General features: G+C 43.7%; 1 protein-coding gene across 2 annotated transcripts in view; it reads left to right on the top strand.

The window, feature by feature from the left end:
- Window positions 1–5119: 5119 nt before the first annotated feature.
- Window positions 5120–21413, top strand: part of PRKACB (protein kinase cAMP-activated catalytic subunit beta) — a 173343-nt gene continuing 157049 nt past the window's right edge. The window contains exon 1 of one of the 2 annotated variants that reach the window (XM_033916282.1): window positions 5120–5725. In XM_033916282.1, coding sequence (XP_033772173.1) covers window positions 5680–5725 — 46 coding nt within the window. In that variant the 5' untranslated portion in view covers window positions 5120–5679. The remainder of the gene's footprint in view (window positions 5726–21413) is intronic. The other variant, XM_033916284.1, reaches the window with a different exon arrangement.

Below are 21413 nucleotides of genomic sequence, written 5' to 3'. Positions count from 1 at the left end.
AGGTTGGACACCCCTGGGTTAGAAGTTAACATACATAATATGCAGTTAACGGGTTATAATTTGCCATAGTTACGGTACAAGTTTTTTTCAATACAAGTTTTTATCCTAACTTGACACATACTGGGGTCTAATACCAGTATACCTAATATACAGTTTACAGGTTTTAATTTGCCATTATTAGAGTGCATGATTTTTCAATACAAGTTTTTTATCATTAAGTCTCCAATTCAACTCGTTTCTCTTGCCTCTCCACAGTGCATTACAGTAGCTACCCAAGTATCAACTATACATAGTGACAGCCAGCCAAACGGGTTCTTCTGAACTACAAGAATTGCTTCATAAAGGGCATACTTAAAGGGACTAATTTGTAAACTCATTTGCATGTCCTGTTATTAGTAATAAAAAGAGTCTCTGAAGTGGCTAAATACTGGGGAGGGGGAGTCCCTCCCCTTTCAAAAGAAAGCCTCCAAGAAGGGCTACTGTGGACATAAGGAATTCTTACCCTGATATATAAAGTTGGCAGTGACAAAGACCTGTAGACTGGAAAAGCACCTTGTCAGAGTTCTGAGAAATGGATTCTCCGGGTGACCCTGGAAGGGATGAATGCGGCCTGCGGCCTAACTCTCAGTAAGCCCACAATGGAGAAAAATGATAACCACAATGCAAGCTCATTTGAGTGTTCAGTCTTCATTCAATTTTTTATGCTAGTAAGGTCAGACAGCATAAATATCCATGGGCATTGCAAACTTTGTTCACCAGCTTCTAAGCAGACCTCTAGCTGTGCAATCAATACTACAGCAAATCTTAAGAAGCATCTGCAAAATATCCACCTGGCTGTGCATGATAAACTGCCTTTGTTGAAACATAGAAACATGATGGCAGATAAAGGCCAAATGGTCTATCCAGTCTGCCCATCAGAATCCTTGCCAAAGAAACAGCAAACTTTGGCTGCTTCATGGAGCAGTAACAGGGGTATCATTGTGTCATAGAAAAGGGCCAATGATCTCATCACAAATTTTGTTATTTGGGGACATGCAAGCCTTCTCAGTGGTCAAGTCATCAGAATTCATTGAGTTGGTCATTGGTCTTCAACCAGGTAAAACCGTATTGACTCACAAGGCTCTTACTTACCAGTATCGTAAGATGACAGACAACCTTCAGAATAAGCTGTCACTTGTGATTGAAATCTACACAACAGCTGACATATGGACCTCCCATAACAGAAGCTTTTTTGGAGTTACAGTACACGGAACCGAGATCAGCACATTGGAATGAAAGTCTGCAGCATTGGCATTTTCATGTTTGCGGGGACAACATACTTTTGATTTGATTGCATCCACACTCAAGAAGATCCACTCCAAATTTCATACCACTGAAATGTTCTCTTCACAGTTACTGACAGTGGATCAAACATTGTTAAGGCGTTCAAGGCATTCTCAGAAACAATGGTCGTAGAACCAACACAAGTTGTGCCCTCAAAAACTGACAGCGGAGAGGTGACCTTCACAAACACTTCCATCTCTTCATCGTTGTAGTACCCACACAATGAATTTGATTGCTGTGGGCTACATTACTTATCACAGTAGCCCTTGCACCAGATAAAAACTGGTTTCTTCGGCTCTTCTTTAAGAACAAACAAAAAGATTTTCTTGGCTATAAAATATTAATGTTTCCAGATTTGGCACGGGACACACAGAAGAGGAGACGTGGATTTCTTATGTTAAAGCCAGGGGTTATCTCTCTTGGAAGGACATTTTTTCTTCGTCATCCATGTAAATGCATAATACATTATCGTATGAAAAAATGTCTTCTTTGAACCTCTCCAGCCGACAGCCTTCTTGGCTGGAGCTGGAATGGATGAAGGGGAAGTTTGAGTGCAGTTTCAACATTAAGGGACATCCTTTCTCAGTTGAGGGATCTTATTTTCTTTATGATGTTTTGTATCATTTTGTTCATACTTGCAAATTTAATCTTGGATCTAATTTGAGGACTTGAGTTGAAGTTAAGCTAAATGTTCTATTTTCCTTATATAACTGTATTTGAAACAACAGTGCGCCAGGTGTTTCAGGTGCGCTAGTTGTGTTTTAGTCCTTTGCGTTCTTCAACTTTTTGTACAAGTGGATTCTTGAATTGTAAATTTGAAATCTGATTTAAAAAAAAAAAGAATTTGATTGCTGTGTCTGATTCAGAAGAGGCCAATAAAGATGCAAATTACAAGAAGTTAAGCCGTAGAACCTTGGTGAAATGCAGTGCCCTCTGGAACAAGTGCAGTAAAAGTCCATAGGCATCTGAAATAGTGTATGAAGCTTTGGAAACCACACTTGCTGTACCAAATGTTACTAGATTGAATTAATTCTATTATGCTGTTCGCAAAATGTATTTTATTGTGGAGAAGTCTGAAACTGTGCTCAATGACATCTGTGAAAAGTTTTCCCTAACAGCTTTCTGCTCAAATGAAATTGCTTTCATGGCAGAGTATATTAAGGTGATGAAAGTGATTGCTATAGCACTGGATACACTGCAGACTGAAGACCAGTGTTTCATGGGAGTTCTGCTAATGATTTCTTCCCTGCATGCACATCTTACCTCCATCAGCCCTTCGCTCAAATTTGCCAGCCCACTTGTTGATGCTCTAATGAATGAAATCATTAAGTGCTTTGGTCCACTTGAAACTAAGGATAATTTGATAGTAGCAAGTGTTTCACATCCACAGTTCAAGCTGCGCTGGATTCAGTCAGATGCTGCCAGAGCTCGTGCCAAATACTTGATGATGCAAGCAATGCAGGTTCAGGCTGATGCTGCAAACACAACTCCTAATGCAGCAGCAACTTTCATTGAAGACACAATCTTCTTCTGCTTATATGAATCAAATAAAGGAGACAACTCTGTGCAATCAGAACTAGACCTCTTCTTAAATGATGCTGCACGTGATATATTCAGTCTCCAGTGCTATCCAACAGTGAAAGAAGTGTTTATTCTGAAGAATATGAACCTTTGATCAAGTGCACCAGTGGAAAGACACTTCAGTATTGGTGGACAGATTCTTACACCACGCAGGAACAGTTTAACCGATGAGCATTTTGAAATGCTTTTTAATGCTCAGAGCCAATAAGAAACTCATTTGAAAATAAAGTACTTGTTGTTGTAATGATCATATTAATAAATGAAGTAACTATCTAGTTCATTTGTTTTAGTAAATGTAACTATTTACATTTAGGCCCTGATTCTATAAACGGCGCCTAAATCACGCCTAACTCTGAGTGTGACTTAGGCGTCCAAACGAAGTGGATAATGAGCCATTTAAGTGCTCAACGAGCTAAAAACACCATAAAATCACCATTCTAATGATATCATAATGATAAATATTATAACATTAAGGACATCTCTCACTTAAAACCTGATTCTCTAAAGGATGCCTAAAAAGTTAGACGTCTAAACAGTGCTGAGCACCACTGAGCATGATTCTACAAAGGATGTCTATCTTAGATGTCTAAATGGCACCTAACTTTAGACACGTTGTGCAGAATCAGGGCCTTAGTGAATAGTAACTGGTTACTTTTTTATCCCATGTAACTAGTTACTTGTATAAGATTGTATGTACCAGGTTTAGGAATATGCTTGGTGAATCATTGAACATTGGAATTGTATACTACCTTTTTGTGGCTTTGGTATTTCAATGCTGGAAAGCTGACATTCAAAGCGTGGATACTGGAGGATTAAGTGACTAGCCCAGGGTCATAAAGAGCAACACAGGGATTTGATCTCACAACCTCTGGGTGCAAAGGCAGCAGCTCTACCAGTGAGCCGCACCTTCTTCCTCTAGTGAGTTTAGAGGAGAGGGGATAAATAATTAACATGTAGTTTTATCTGTAGAGAAGGTGAACAATTTTCAAAGAGTTTGTTTCTCCAAATAAACAGCTTTTTGAATTCATCTGCATTATGTACACATATACAAAATAAAAGCATGATATCCATTTTGCACAATATTGTTCAGGGAAGGGTGATGTTTGTGTAAACATGATTGTTGAGTTTAATTTCAGAATCTCAGGAGTAGAAGGGCTAGGGGGGGAGACCTGTTAATATAAAACAGTAACGCTGGCTTTTACTAAACTGCAGTAGAGCTTCTTACTTCAGCCTAGTGAGATAAATGCTCTGACGTTCATAGGAATTGAATGAGCTTCGGAGCATTTACCTCACCAGCCCGTGGTAAAAAGCTCTACTGCAGTTTAGTAATATGGCCCCCCTTTATCAAGAGCATTTTAGTGCTGGCTAGTGAGGTAAATGATCCGATGCTCATTCAATTCCTGTGAGCGTCAGAGCATTTACCTCACCAGCCAGCATTAAAACGCTCTATCATGGCTTGATAAAATGGGGTCTAAAAGTAGTACAACCAGGTGGACTTCTAAGGCCTGTGACCCAGAAGAAACAAAGGAAATAGACAAATTAGTCATGAAAAAGTAATGCATGTAGTTACAGGGCAGACTGGATGGGCAATTCAGGATATTATCTGTCATAATTTACTTTCTCCCTCTTTTACAAAACCAAAAGCACAGTTTTTAGCGCCTGCCATGGCGGTAACAGCTCCAATGCTCAAAGAATTACTATGAGCATTGGAGTTGTTACCGCTGTGGCCAGTGCTAATAATCCCACTACAGTTTTGTAAAAGTGGGGATGTGTTACTATTTAGGGCTCCTTTTACAAAGCTATTGTAGAAGTTTTTACAGTGGGCTGACGAGGTAAATACTCTGATGCTCATAGCATCACAGCATTTACCTTGCTGGCCCCAGGTAAATACCACAGCTTTGTAAAAGCCAGTGTTAGTTACAGTTGAAACTTTTCAACTATAAACAGATCTTTAATTTTGAAAATAAAAGAGATACTTGACAAATCAAATATTGTGAACCTGTTTAAGAGGGCTTTTTTATTTTTCAAATTCAGAAAAAACCCCAACCCAAATAAACTGAAAATGGCAGAGCTTCCAAGCTAGACAAGTCCAGAAAGCATTGGAGGCCAGTCTGGATTTCTGATAACCTCGTCCTGCTGCATTATGGGAACCAAAGCCCTGATTTCAATATGTAGAATGGGGACTACAGGCCCCATAGTGCTTTGGGATGCAAATTTTTAAAACCAGGGCTGCCGAAAAGTCTCCCTTCTGAAGATGGGTAATTTGGCATCGTTGAAGTGATGTTCATAAGCGGCACTCTCTTGCTAGATTCCATTTATGGTGAAAAGCGCGTAGCATCCCATCCCTGAAACTCGCAGGAGCCCATCCCTCTCCAGCCATTCAGCCCCGCTCCCGTCTCCCGGGCTAGGCCCCAGCCGGCAAGCCGACCCTTCTCCGCAACCGGCAGAAACATGTCGCCCCTGACAACCGCCCCCCGGAGTCCCTAGGATCGCGCGTCACTTCCGGTGCGTGCAGAGTGAGCTTTTCGTGGCCGGGAACCAAGTGCAGGGGGGTTAAGAAAAAAAAAAAAAAAGAAGAGAGAGAGAGAGTGCGAGAGAGGAAAGGAAAAACTCGCGGCGGCGAACCAAGGAGGCGGGGAGCTTGCGGTGCAGCGGAGGGAAGCACTAGCGCCGGGCTCCGGCAGGAGACGCCTCCGTGCCACACCGTCCCACTCCCCTCACTGCCTAAGCAGAGCAGCCGCCGCCGCGCCGTTGGGGTCTTGGGTCTTCCGAGCCATGGGAAACGCTGCTACCGCTAAGAAAGGCAACGAAATCGAGAGCGGTGAGTGCGGAGAGCGCGGCGGGGGCAGGGCTCATTCATTACAGAGCGGTCATTTGCGTGACATCCAGGGGAGGGGGTGCGGTGGGGTGGGGTGGGGGGGAGGATGCTGGCCGAGGCCCAGGGGCCTAGCGGTTGGCGGCTCCCAATGGCAGCTTCTCGGCTACAGCAAGCCGGCCCGGCGGCACTTCCTCGGCCAGGGCTGAGCTTGCAAACTGAAAACAGTAATGAATAAATGTCGGGAAAGCATCCATGTTTTCCACTTTAGTGTGCTAGTTTATACTTTGGAGGTCTTGGGCCTTGCTTGTTTTTGTTTTGCTTCCAAATTGTGAGGGGAATCTGGTGTGGGGTGGTGAGCTATTCCCAGAAAAGGTTTAACTAATTTTATTTATTTATTTTTTTTTTGAGTGGTCCTAGTTTTGGGTTATCTAAATTAAAAGTCAGAACCTTCCTTTGTTTTCTTTGCAGATCAGTCAAAACCGGTTGATCTGGCTTGCTGCATGCTCTTGGTTTTCCTACAGTTGGCCGGAGTTTCTTTGATGTAGGTTATTACAAAATGCAGTAGGAAGCAAGCTACATGGAAATTCGAGCAGGGTCAAAAAGTTATGATAATCTTCGATAATGTGACATTCTTATACTGTAGAGTAGAAACACGTTTCACTGGTAAAGCATAATGCAATTATTTGTTTTCGTTTGTAACTAATAATTTAGTATGTATAATATTTAGACAACAGATACTTGTTGCTGAAACAGGCATGTATTTATAGTTATACTGTGTAGAAAAGGTTATTACCCTGATCATGTGACATGTTGAAGATCTGAGGAGATGTCTTGGGGCCTGAAAACTTATCAAGAAATGTATTGTTAGTACAATAAAATTGTATTTCCCTATGCATTTCCTTTTAAAACTTTTATTTCTCTGTGTTTTATAGGACTGTTAAGACATAATGGGGTAGAAGTGATAATTTAACTGGAGGTGAAATTCTGTTCCTTAAGTGCCTGGGAAATTTAGGGAATTAATATGTTGCAATTTATGGGATAGTTCCTGATCATTTTGAGTTTGCAGTATGTTCCATAAAGTGTAAGCATTTGGCTTTAACCAGCTGTTTTGTATGCAAATAATTTGATATTGTGGGCCACAGTGATATTTTTGACTGCTACTACTCATCACTTCTATAGTACACATTAAACATGATTTTCAGCTTCAGGGAAGTAATCTGGCTTGCATCATTCCATCAGTGATTGGGTCTTAGTTCTAAAGCTGTTCTGTGGGATTGCGAGGAATTGCTGTCAACTGACAGTGCTGTGCAGCTTTAACAAGTTTAAACCATGTAATATCCATACTCCTGTGGGTTTTATGTGATGATCACTGACAAGTGCTAGAGTGGCCTTCCTTTGGTCTAATACAGTATCTTGCAAACTTTTTCAAGCCCTAACACACTAAATTCAGGGCCACGTCTGCAAGGCCTCTGGGCATGCATAAACATCGATGCGATGACATCACGCACATGTGTGACCTCATCACATCGACATCTGCGCATGTGTAGAGAGGCCCCCCAGATGGGGCCCAGAGCTTGCTAACCATGAAATTACTACACTAGAGGAGAGGGTAGGTGCCAGTGCCAGATGACTGTCTACAGGGTGTGTCTCTCGCGGCACACCCAAAATCTTGCCACAGGACACAGTTTGCAATACACTGGTCTAATAGGTAGTAGGTTTCCTGTCATATGTTTTTATGTTGCCCTTTTACAGAAGGCAAACAGGAGGAGGTACTGTTGCATGAGCTATAGGGAATCTTTCATTTTCCAGTTTGAAGTTCTTCTTTCAAGACTGCTCATCAGTCACATCATACAACATAAGAGCCAAGTGGAAGAGAGAGCAGGTAGTATTACTGGAAGTAGATGAGGAGAGTCCTGTAGTGTGCAGTTAATTGGGATATAGCATGTTTATTAGAACGCCACTCCCACATATGTACACCTGTTGGGAGTAAGTCCTTTTAAACTTGCTTTATGCCATCTTTAAGCTATTATTTGATGTGAAGTGGTTCTAGTTAGCATTTATTGTCCATCAAAGAAAAAATAACTATTTCATTTTATTTATTTAAAAATTGCTTGCCCGGCCTAACACCTAGGCGGGTCATAATGCATTCACAGCAAAGATAACATTTACAAACATATGCATTAACAGATTTAAAAAAAAACAACCAACTTTTTATTACAAAGTTATCAATAAAATATCCCTCCCAACTTAAAGTTAAAAACAATCATCTCAAACACTTCAGATTATTACATGGACATCAATAACCTAGCTTAGCATTGAAATTCCTATGCAAACAGATGAGTCTCCTATACAAAACTCCTATGCAAACAAATGAGTCTTAAGCTACAAATCTTAAGCTAAAGTCTCCCATATCAGCCTAAGTATCATTTTTAGTAGCATGAAAAAAAAATATTACATGCAAATTCTCCTAGACAGCTTTATACAGTATTTACAGAATTTGTGCCACTACAGGCTGAGGTTTTTGAAAAACTCTGATATGGAAAGTTGACTTTCCATACATATAAATGTACTACATGACCCATATTAATTAATTAAATAATTGTTTATAAGTTAAAAATATAATTTGATGATATGCACTTTTTGGCATATGGTCAACTCTAAGCAAACTTTGAAACCAACCAAAAAAGAAGCTCCTCTAAACAGTTCATATACACGATAAATTCAGCATTGACAAATCGGCACCAGCAGCACACTGAGGTTTGCTAGCTAGATGGGTTTGAAATATTTTTTGGCAAGACCTTGAAGAAAAAAAATAACTTAATCTCCATGGCCTAGGCAATATCTTTTGATTTTAGTGTTTGTAGGTTAAATGTTTTATTTTATATTGATACACACAGGGCCGGCCCAAAGGTTTCCATATGGCTGTGGCTCTTCAGGCCCCGCCCCTTTAATCTCCATTGGATTTTCAGAAGACATTTGCCAAAGTACCTCATGAAAAACTTCTGAGGAAATTAGATAGTCATGAGATAGGAGGTAGTGTCCTTTTATGAATTGGGAACTGGTTGAAAGACAGAAAACAGAGTGGGTTTAAATGGTCAATATTCTCAATGGAGAAGGGTAAATAGTGAGGCTCCCCAGGGGTCTGTGTTGGGACCGCTGCTTTTTAACATATTTATCAATGATCTAGAGATGAGAATAACTACTGAGATAATTAAATTTACTGATAACACAAAGTTGTTCAAAGTCGTTAAATTGCAGGAGAATTGTGAGAAATTGCAAGAGACCTTGTGAGATTGGAAGACTGGGCGTCAAAATGGCAGATGACCTTTAATGTAGCAAGGGCAAAGTGATGCATGTGGGAAAGAGGAACTCGAACTATAGCTGTGTGATGCTGGGTTCTGTGTTAGGAGTCACTACCCAGGAAAAGGATCTAGGTGTCATTGTTGAGGATACGTTGAAACCCTCAGCTCAATGTGCGGCTGCTGCTAAGAAAGCAAATTGAATGTTAGGAATTATCAGGAAAGGAATCGAAGACAGATGAAAATGTTATAATGCCCTTGTATCACTCTATGGTATGGCCGCACAAATACTGTGCAGTTCTGGTCATTATATCTCAAAAAAGATATTGCGGAATTAGAAAAGGTGCAGAGAAGGGTGACTACAATGATAAAAGGGATGGGTAGACTTGCCTATGAGAAGAGGCTAAAGCGGCTAAGGCTCTTCAGCTTGGAGAAGAGACGGCTCAGGGGTGTTATGATAGAAATCTATAAAATACAGTGGTGCCTCACACAACGAACTTAATTCGTTCCAGGAGCAAGTTTGTTATGCGAAAAGTTCGTTATGTGAAACGCGTTTTCCCATAACAATACATGTTAAAAAAAATAATTCGTTCTGTAGCATAAAATATGCTAAGATGACATAAAAAAAGATAAATTTTTTGTTATTATTTTTATTTAGATACATCTAAAAACATAATTGTTTTTTAAAACAACACACATTTTTTAAATTTAAAGACAGACTAAGTAGAGTCTAATTTTACAGTGAGAGAGGGCAGAGTCTCAGCGGCAAAAACTGGGACTTAACTGTTCATTTTTTTTTTTTTTTCTACCGTGTTTCCCTGATGATAAGGCAGGGCCATCAAATAAGACAGCCCCCCCTTTTTAGAAAAAAATGTAAAATAAGGCACCCCCCCGCAAATAAGCCACCCACCGATACCTGCGCTTACCCGAATCGGGTGGTACGGTGGGTGACTCCGTGTGGTCCCTGGCACCCCCGACACGATCGGGGCAAGAGGGAGCTCAAGCCCTCTTGCCCCCCCGACTCCCCGACACGATCGGGGCAAGAGGGAGCTCAAGCCCTCTTGCCCCCCCGACTCCCCGACACGATCGGGGCAAAAGGGAGCCCAAGCCCTCTTGCCCCGCCGATTCCCCAACTCCCCGACAATATCGGGCCAGGAGGGAGCCCAAGTCCTCCTGGCCACGGCGACCCCCTAACCCCACCCTGCACTACATTACGGGCAGGAGGGATCCCAGGCCCTCCTGCCCTCGACGCAAACCCCCCCCTCCCCCCAACGACCGCCCCCCCCAAGAACCTCCGACCGCCCCCCCAGCCGACCCGCGACCCCCCTGGCCGACCCCCACGACACCCCCAACCCCCTTCCCCGTACCTTTCTGTAGTTGGCCGGACAGACGGGAGCCAAACCCGCCTGTCTGGCAGGCAGCCATCGACGGAATGAGGCCGGATTGGCCCATCCGTCCCAAAGCTCCGCCTACTGGTGGGGCCTAAGGCGCCTGGGCCAATCAGAATAGGCCCGGGAGCCTTAGGTCCCTCCTGGGGGCAGGGCCTGAGGCACATGGTCGGGTTGGAATTATTGGAACCCGCCGTGCTTCAATTTTCTCCGTTACGGCACCAATGTTATGGAACTCTCTTCCTTTGTATTTAAGATTAGAACAGGATTTAAAAATATTTAAAAAGAACCTTAAATGTCTTCTTTTTAAAGAAGCTTTTAATTGACAGATTACAAATTTTCATTTTTCTAGACTTCCTTTCGGTCTCTCATTTTTCCCCTTATCTCCCCAATGTGTTTCCCTTTTATGTAATCTTTAAATAAATATTGTATTTCCTCCCCACCTTCCCATTGTTATCAGCTGTCTTCTTGTCTAAATTTGTTTCCCAGTTTGTTTATATGAATAGTAATTGTATAAGTAAGTCCACTTTATTTTATTTATGTAAAACGCTTTGAAATTTTAAAAGCGTTTAATCAAACAATATAATAAACTTGAAACTTGAAACTTGAATCATGGATCGGAAAAGACGATACTTTCACACAAAACGAACTCTGCCCCCCTGGCTACCACGGCCTCTTCTCACCCAGAATCAACCGGAAAGGAGGAGGCCTGGCTCTGCTTTACAAATCATTCTTCAATGTTCAGCTCCTTGAAAAGGGCAGCCATATCTCTCTAGAATTCTTACTAGCTTCAGTTAAAGACGAACTCCAACCCCACCCACTAGGCATCTTGCTTCTCTACCGCCCTCCTATCCCCTGGAATAAATCCTCTGAACTTATCCTAGAGACTATAACAAGAGTCTTCCTAAAATTCCAGAGACTACTGATCATAGGAGATATTAACCTCCACCTTGACGATAACACCAGCATGGACACAACTGAATTCAAAGACTTCCTCACCTCCCTTGGCTTCACCACTCCTCCACCCACACCTACCCATGATAAAGGACATAAACTAGACATCATCAGCTTCCTCGACCTGACTGAGCACAAAACTTCTGCCGAAGAGGCCCGCTGGGATCTTGTCCCGTGGTCTGACCACCTTCTAGGCTCTTTCTGCCTCCCCATCTTCATGTCTCATCTAGGTACTCCACCCCGGCCCACAAAATCTATCACCTACCGCAAAAAAATCACGAGCGAATTGTTCTGGACCCAATTTCTTAACCAACTTCCCCTTTCTCCTAAACACACAGACCCAGAGTCCAACTGGCATAATTGGGTTACCCTTTCCGGGACTACCTACCACGCTCTGGCCCCTTTATCTACAAAATCTATCTCCCACTCCCACAAAGCCCCCTGGTACCTTCCATATCACAGGGAACTAAAACAGAATTGTCAAGCCCTGGAACGGAAATGGAAAAAATCGAAATCCCCCTCAGACAAACAATCCTGGCGAGACAACATCAAGTGCTATAACACAATACTAAAAAAAGCAAGAAAGAATTTCTATGGAGATAAAATCACCAGATCAAAAAATCAAAATAGTACTCTGTTCTACATCTGGTGAAACTTAACCTCAAAAAATGACTCCACCTCTCCCCTCTCCCCTCCTTCCGCAAACGACTTAGCCAAATTTTTCAATGAAAAGATTTCCACCATAAGGAGCTCTTTCCCCTCAGCAGTCTCTTACAATTCTCTTCCTCCCAATGACTCAAACCCTATCCCAGCGGATAGATCCTGGACGACATTTGAACCCATATCTGAACCCCAGATCTCTAAACTCTGCCTCAGACTGAAATCCTGCAAATGCATCTTAGATCCTTTCCCATCCCACCTTTATGAAAACATTCCTGCACAGGCCATCTCCTCCCTTACGAGACTCATTAACTCTGCTCTACTATCAAGCTTGTTCTCCACAAAAATGGGCCACATTGCCTTGTCACCTATTCTGAAAAAAGCCGATCTCGACCCCTCCCTACCATCAAACTACCGTCCCATAGCAAATATCCCTCTACTTACCAAACTTCTAGAAACCATAGTTGCTACCCAGCTCTCCTCCTATCTCGAGAGATTCTCCATTCTTCACCCCTACCAACATGGCTTCAGACCCTGCTTTAGCACTGAATCCCTCCTAGTTTCCCTAATTTCAAAGGTACAACAACTACACTCACGTAACAAATTTGCTGTCCTACTACAATGCGATCTTTCCGCTGCTTTTGATGTCGTCCATCACGACATACTACTTTACCAACTTTCCGAGATTGGAATCGACTCCACCGTCCTAATGTGGTTCTCAAACTTCTTACGCTCCCGTTCCTACACCGTCAACACAAATGGCACCATGTCCACTCCTTGGACTCCATCTTGCGGTGTCCCTCAAGGATCACCCCTTTCCCCTATTCTCTTTAACATCTACATGTCCTCCCTGAAACTCTTTCAACTATCCCCCCTGGAAACAATCTACACTTATGCAGATGACATCCTTGTCCTCCTTGAGACTGACCAGAACCTCACCAACCTCCACGAAAACATTACAGCTTGCATAATGAGACTCCGTGCCTGGTCCCTCTCGGTACAGATGAAACTAAACGAATCTAAAACAAAACTACTCTGGCTCGGCCCAAAATTTGAACACCTGCCCACACTTTTCACACTACCCACAGGCGATACACTACAGCTCGAGTTCTCATGCAAGGTCCTTGGTATCACTATCGATTCCTCTCTCCCTCAATGACCATCTCAACTCCTTGGCAAAATCATGCTTTTTCAGCCTTCACATGCTGAGGAAACCTAGATCCTACTTCAGCCAACAACACTTTGCCATACTTATCCAATCCATCATCCTCTCCAAACTAGATTACTGCAACGCCATCTACTTAAATCTATCCAAAAAAAAGTAATCTAAGACTCCAGCTAATCCAGAATACTGCAGCCAAACTGATCTTCTCAAAACGCAAGTCTGACCATGCCTCCCCACTCCTTGCCAAACTTCATTGGCTCCCAATAATCTCCAGAATCCATTTCAAATGTTCCTGCCTGGCTTTCAAGATCATTCACGAAATCCTGCCTCCTCTTATCCCACTGTCTTTCAACTCCTCCAGTCCCGACTCCTCCAGAACTGCCCAAAGGCTTAAACTAGCCTTCCCCTCTCCACGCGGCATCCACTATTCAGACAAACTGGGAAAATCCCTTCTCTTCAAAATCACAGGTCTTTGGAACGACCTCACTACCCCGCTGTGGAACCTGAGCTCCCTTCAGTTATTCCGCAAAAAACTGAAAACCTGGCTTTTCAGCAAATTGTAGCTCTATCCTTCCCCCCTTTCTCTCCCCCCTTCTACACATAAGTTCATGTAATCCTTTTTCTTCTTCTCTACCCACTATTTTAAGTTCTTGTAAACCGTGTCGAGCTCCATTCTCATGGAGATGATGCGGTATATAAACTTAAGGTTTAGATTAGATTAGATTATGATTCCACCCCCCATCCCTGGTGGTTCAGCAGGGGGTCTTCGTGGCAGGAGCATGACTCTCTCGCTCCTGCCTTCTCACTGTAGCTCGCAGTACTACGGGAAATGCTGTAAGCAGCCTTGAAAGGTCATAGCAGCCATTTTAGAAAGCAGCTGCATGGAGGCAGGAGTAAGAGGGCTGTGTTCCTGCCACAAAGACCACTAGATACTTTAGTACACCCAGGGGGTGGGGGGGAGGATCGTAGGGTTGGGAGAGAGAACCTTGACTATGGGTTGGGGGGGGCAGAGATAAGGGAGGGAAGGAGGAAGAGAAGAGAGTTAAAGAGACCTGTGAGGGGTTGGAAGGAAGAAAGAGGAGAGAGAAGCTAGACCTTGAGGAGGGAAGAGTGAGTGAGAGAACTGGAATATCTCAAACTCCCTTCTCTATCTGTTGAGGCTCTTTGTAAATCTTGAGTCAAATTTTTAGGATAATTTGGCTTTTTGCTTTAAAAAAGTTGCTGACCCCTACCCTAGGCAAACCTTCAGCCATGTGCCTTTGCCTCTCCCCCCTCCCCCCCCCCGGGCCTCTGAAAGCCCTACTGCCAAAGTCCAGCATTTCCCCCTTCCAAATTTCCTTATGGTCCAAGATATCTTCTTTCAACCCCTCCCCCATTCAGCATCTTCTCTCCCATTCCCTACCCTGACCAGTATCTCCCCCCCCCTTCATTCACTGCCATACTTCTTCCTGGATGTGGACCAACTATGCAGTTAAACTCAGAGCTGATGTACAACCTTTTAAAACAGGATCGTGCTCAACTGCTGTTGTGTCATTGTACCCCCCTCCCCAGGACCCTATCAAGAATGGTGGGACATGACAGTGCTTCAGCATAGTATTGTGTTTAAGGGCTGAGTTTTCTGCAATATCATACTAGTTCTAAGAAAGAAGGCGGCAGGAAAAAGGAGGAAGGAGATGTTGATTCCAAAAGGCTGCTGGCCTAGGCAGAGGCCTTGTCTAGTGGCAAAGTTGGTCATAGCAACAGTTGTGTTAATCCAAAAATTAAGACTTGTTTGTTGCACATAAGAGCATATTATACATGTGTGTATATGTTTATAGTTTTATTTAAAAGCTTGATATACCGCCAGCCTTATTGGATCAGAGCGGTTTACAGTTTTCCAAAAAAACAAAACCCAAGTTTAAAAGAAATAAAGGAACTCAATTAAAATAATAGGAAAGACCTAACTACATCCAGAAAGATATTCAACCAAAAATTCATTCATACTCATATTATTTGTCAATATTCTTAAGGTATAACCAGGAAAACAAGATAGAAAACAAATTAATTAAATAAATAGATAAGAACTATTTTGTGAACATTCAGTACATTGATCAACTGCTAATCTATACCTTGTATACTGAAAGATGATATGGGAAGTATTTGGCTGTTTAATTGGTAACACAGTTTCCTTTGACTTGAAGATTCCAACACAGGCCTTGTACTGACTACTAATAAGAATTATTAACACAATTTTGACTTTGCTGGGCTCTTAAACCCAAATTCTCTATATAGTGCCATATGATGCATACGCGAATCTGTGCACACAGCCAATTTGTATATGCAATTTCAATGTTTAACAAGCCATTTGGTGCCAATAATTGGCAATTAACACATCATAATTGACACTTAAGTGGCACTAATTAGAAGTTACACACACAATTTAGTAGGTGCATTCATAAAGTGGTGTGCCTTATTTAGAGTGCTTGAATCTCAAAAGGGAGCTTGGCCAGGGGGGAGGAGTGTTGGCATTCCTAAAAGTTAAGTGCACTGTTATAGAATATGCTCAAGCCAAGCACAACTTACTAGCAGGTGTTTAGGCCTGGTTTTTCTTGGCCTATATGAGTGCGCCTAAATGTTAGTAATGTATATGGCCACTAAGCATAATTCTATATATGGTGTGTGCCTTTTATAGAATCATGCTAAGTGGCATTGTGACCAGCACTGGTTTTTAGGCGTTATATATAGAATGAGGCCCTTAATTAGAGAATGACACAGGGAAAAAATCTGTCCCTGTCACTGCCCCATCCCCGGCCCACCGTCCCCTTCACCGCCCCGTCACTGCCATCCCATTCACCGCCCTGTCACCGTCCCCGCAGCATCCATATAAGCCTTAGTACTTAAATATTTAGCTTATTCCTTCCTTATAAATCAAAGTTCTGACTGCTGAACTAGAGAAAGAGATGTTCAGCTGGCAGGGCTTTGTTTATAAATTTTTATCAACACAACTAATATACTACTTTATCCTAAAGCAAAATAAATAAATAAATAGAATTTTTTTTTCTACCTTTGTTGTCTGGTTTCTGCTTTCCTCATCTTCTCATTCAATTCCTTCCATCCACTGTGTGTCTTCTCTCTGCGTCTTCCATTTTCTGTTACTGTGCCTCTCCCTTTACCCCCCCCCCCCAATTGGTCTAGCACCCATCTTCTTCCCTCCGCTCCTGCATAGTCTGGCATCTGTCTTCTTCCCTTCCAGCGTCTATTCCCCACTCTGTCTTCCACATTTCCCTTCAGGGTATGTTCCTCTCTACCCTCCTTCAATGTCTGTTCTATTCCTTTCCACCACCACCCTTCCCTCCCTCCTTTACCATCTGTTCCTTTCTACCACCCTTCAGATCCTCTCGCGCAGCCTATCTATCTACCTCCCTCACTCTTACTTTCGTGGCACTTTACAATGTAATTTGTGCAAGCCGCTGGAGCTTGCAAGCTTGGTCCCCAAACAATCTCGCTTCTGTGTTCCTATTTTCCCAATTTCTAATATCTCTCCTATGTATCTGGCATTGCCCCCCCCCGTGTCCATATACCATCCCCATGGCATGTCCCCTTTATGTCTCTGTCCCTGTGCCCCATGCACATAATTTCCCCTCTTTCTGTTACCTTCCTGTGTCCAGATTTCCCCTATCTTCCTCACCAATGTGTCTCTTCTCTTCAACCCCATCTAGCTTCTTTCCCTCTTTCTTCCCCCCCCCCTGCTTCCAGCATCTGGATCACCTGCCTGTCCTCCCCTTTCTTTCCTGTTGTGGGTTTCTTTCTCTCCCTCTTCATCCCCTTGGCCCAGAATCTCATTCCATTTCACTCCCTCCTTCCTAGTGTGAGCCAGGAACATGCACGATCGCGCAGTCCAGCAGCCCCCTCCCGCCTGATTGCAGCGTTCCGTCAGCTCCTTCCCTCCACCTCACTTTATATGCAGAGTTTGCCGGCTTTCTTTTTCGCCCAGCCGCACGTGTTCAAAAAGCCGCGCATGTGCGGCTGCTCTGTTGTTCAATCTTCTGCTCTGACACAACTGGAAACAGGAAGTTGCAGCAGAGGAGAAGATTGAACAACTAGAGCAGCTGCGTGTGCGTGGCTTTTTGAAAGCGTACGGCTCGGTGCAAAAGAAAGCCGGCAAACTCTGCATATAAGGTGAGGTGGACGGAGGGAGCTGGCTGAACGCTGCGATCGGGCGGGTGGGGGCTGCTGGACCGCGCGATCCTTGATTGCCTCACTGTGGAGACAAGACATTCACCACTCCACGGGGCGGTGAATGGCCTTGTTCCCGTCCCCGCAGCAACTACTATTTTTCTTTCCCCATTTCGGCGGGTTACCCGCGGCTACTCGGGGCTAGCCGCGGGTAACAACCACCGTGTCATTCTCTACCCTTAATGTTTAGACAGAAGCACATGGTGCAAATGATGTTTGGCATGTCCTGGAACAGTTTGTTTTTAAAAAGTCAATACATTGTGTTTTAAAAACAGATTGTAAATACTTTTATATTTTTGAATATATCATTTTATCATGATGTGCAAGTTGTATAACTTTTAAACAAGTCACCTTAAAGCTCTGATAATGTACATTCTGCACCCTTACCCTAAAAATAGGAAATAATAATATTGTCATACAGTATCCCTATTCCATTTTAGTTGTAGTGCTTCTTTTCGCAGAACTGTAACTGCTGTATTTGATTACTGAGAGTTTCTGTAGAACTACAAAATGCATACAGTACCATACAAATGCATGTAAATAGGGCACCTGATTGTTGGGGTTTATAAATCTTAACTTTAGGCAGGGCCGGATTTAGATGAAAAGAGGCCCTAGGCTAGTGGTCTCAAACTCAAACCCTCTGCGGGGCCACATTTTGGATTTGTAGCCAGAACGTCCTCTCGACGTCAGAATTGACGTCGGGCCGCGAGAGTTGGTCGGCCCCGCAGGGAAGAGAAGCAGGGAGATCAAAGAACATGGTGCCATCCTGATCTCCGATGGCAGCAGTGAGAAGGGAAGGGAAGCAGGTTGGGCACCACTGCTCTAGACGAGCCGCGAGCCGCACTCTAGGGAGAACAGTGGACCGCCCCCCCTTGGTACGCCACTGGAGCAGCAGCATGTCTGGCCAGCTCGTTCGTTCAAAGCTGCGGGTGGCGGCTCCTTGCGAGATCCACACTCCTTGCCAGGTTCTGCACCTTGTCCCCCTCCCTGCCTGGCTCTGTACCCTGTCCCCCCCTTCTGGTGGTCTAGTGGTAAGCAGGGACAAGGCATGGAGCAGGCAGGCATAGTGTCAGGCAGTTAGGCAAGCCTCATACCCCCCACATACCCCCCAGTACCTTAAATCATTCCCCCACGTACCCCCAGTACCTTATTTAATCATCCCCCCATACACTTCTCCCTCCATATTCGCGGATCCAGCACTCGCGGTTTCGCTTCTTCGCGATTTTTGACATGCTGGCTCCTCCCCCCCCCCCAAATTACATCATCCAATCACTGATAAAAATTTTGCAAACCTCCAAACCCACGTAGAGGCAGTGCATGCTCCACTGAGCTTGAGAAACAGAAATACCAAAGCCAGTTTGACAGTTGGGGCCCTTACCCAATGGGAGAGGCGGAGGGTTTCCAAAAATCCCGTCTGGCCAATGGGAGCACCGGGATGTGGCGCGTGGGCGGGTGCTGCGGGTCCGAGGTTTGGGTTGCGGGTCACGCTGTATGCGCCTTGCTGTAGCAGTTTAATGGCAGCACAACCGGAGTGCAGACTGCGATGAGATGGAAAGTCGGGCTCCTCTCATCATTGGGAATTCAAAGTGGCCGCAGCAACCCGTATGTGGCTTGCGCCCGGGAGGCGGCGGATTCGGATCGCAACTCTGGCTCTCCCATGTCTGCTAGGCTGGAAAAGGGCACCGAGAGCTCGGAGGAAAAGATGAGGCAGGAATAACGCCACCGGCAACGGCAAGAATAAAAGTTTGGCACCAACTGGTGGGAAGAAAGAAACTCGGGCTCTTCCAGTTATGAGGGGCATAGTAGGTCAGCTCAAGGAAGTAGCCTCGAATGCGCCTGCTTCTTGTTTGTTTTTGTATTTTGGGGGGGAATAATTTTATGCTTTTGATGGCAATTTTTTTAAATTTTTATTATTATAGCATGATGATGAAAGTTATCGCAGTTTTTCCCGTATTTGCGGATCTGTTCCGCCCCTATCCACCGTGAATACAGAGGAAGGAATGTACCTTTAATCATACCCCCCTTTGTACCTTTTTTAATCATATCCCCCCCTTTGTACCTTTTTTAAAAAAAAACAAAAAACAAATAGTACCTTTTTAAATTCTTCCCTCCCTCCACGGCTTCGTACTGCAGCAGGCGCGCAAGTCAGGAGCCCGGAGGTCAGGCGCAAGCTTTCTGGATTCCCTCCTGGCCCTGCGCCATTTTCTGAATGACTGCCAGCAGTTATCGCCAGCCATTCAGAAAGCGGCGCAGGCCCAAGCGGGAGCGTGTAAAGCTTGGGCCTGACCGCCACGCTTTTGACTCATGTGCCTGCTGCCGGGAAATAATACAGAGCAGTGGAGGGAGACACTGGACCACCAGGCTTGAAAAAGGTACGCCGGTGAAGACAGTGGCGACGTGGGATTTGTTTTAAAAAGGTGTGCGGCTGAAAGGTGGTGCGGCTGTGGCGGGGGGTTGCAATTGTACGGGGGGCGGCAAGACGGTTTTTAAAAAGCTGGTGCGGCTGAAAGGTGGTGCGGCCATGAGGGGGGATGTTGCAATTGTACGGTGGGGGGGGGGGGGGGCGTCGGGCAGTGTTTAAAAAGCTGGTGCGGGGTGGGGTGGGGGTGTTTTGCAGCCGTGAGGGGGATTCAAATTTTTCACCGTCGCTTCATAAGACGCATAGATTTTCACCCACTTTTGGGTGGAAAAAAAGTGCATCTTATGGAGCAAAAAATATGGTAGCATCCTAGTCCATCCTTACTCTTCCTTCTGTTTCAGTTCTCCAAGGATTCACTCAACAGGAAGTTGTTGTTGTTTGTTTATTTATCTCCTGCCCTTATTCTGCCAGGGGATGTCTGGAGGGGGAGGGGGTGGGACAAGTTCCCTGCCAAACTGATTGTGGTAGAGAGATTCCCTTGCCGCAATCAGCTCAGTGGCAACATAATTCTCTAACCGGTGCCTGTGACAAGGACGTGAGTTAGAGAATCATGGTGGTTAGGTGGGCTTAGCGTCTGTCTATGAGGACAGATGTGATTCTCAAAAGATGCTTAGGTGGCTTCTGAGACTGGGCATCCTATACAGAATCCAGCCCTGAGTGTCCTAATCCTTTTGAGGCTTTCATGACATCCACAATGCATTACAAGTTTGCATGTGGTAAATATAAATGGAATTAATGTGGTTCTGATATCCTGAGCAGAATGTCTGGCAGTCTAGGAATTACCAATATTGCACGTAGTCTTGGTATTTAACATTTTATAAAGTACATTAGAAATTGTGCTCTAGTTTCATCAAAAGCTCTTAATTTATAATGTGCTGCCGTGAAAATCGTTTCCGTATTCTTTTGCTGAAGATGGACTTTACAGTGTTGCTTTAGCTAATAGCTTGGCATCTTGTACAAATAACCAATCAATTCCTTCCCTTTATAACCATTTTGTGTTTGCTTTGCCATGGTTGATTTGCTCTGTTTGTCCTTATTGATTTTATAATTTTTTAACCCTTTTCATTGTAAACCACTTTGGTTTAACAATCTTGTTAGTAATTGTGGTATATCAAAGTAACTGTTACACAGCAACCGTAAAATGCTGACTTCACATTTACTTGTCATTCAGATATCTTAAGTGGCAATGGAGTAAATAGCACATCAGACAGAAGTGCTTATTGTACAAACTGCATGCAATGCTTAGAGAAGTGGCTTTGGTGCCCTTGCGTTTTTATCAACAGTGTGTGATTTGCATATTCATTTTGATTTATTTACTTATATGCCTTTTGATACACTGCCCTTCTTATCAATATGATATGCTATATGCTTTCATATGCTATGATGATTGATTGTAAAATATGAGTTTGACAATCTGTTTCTGTAAAATAAAAACCATATATACAGTACATATACACACTGTTCTAATTACATAACGAGCTAGACCTAAATTCACACTATCCTTTAAGTGGTCTAACCACATCTGGAGTTGCAATGGGTTAGGGTTTATCTAAGTTAGATAATGGTTAGCAGAAAAAATTCTCAGTGATAT

This window comes from Geotrypetes seraphini, chromosome 12 (assembly GCF_902459505.1).
Source record: "Geotrypetes seraphini chromosome 12, aGeoSer1.1, whole genome shotgun sequence".
NCBI lineage: Eukaryota > Metazoa > Chordata > Amphibia > Gymnophiona > Dermophiidae > Geotrypetes > Geotrypetes seraphini.
This window is presented reverse-complemented; position numbering and strand designations above follow the sequence as displayed.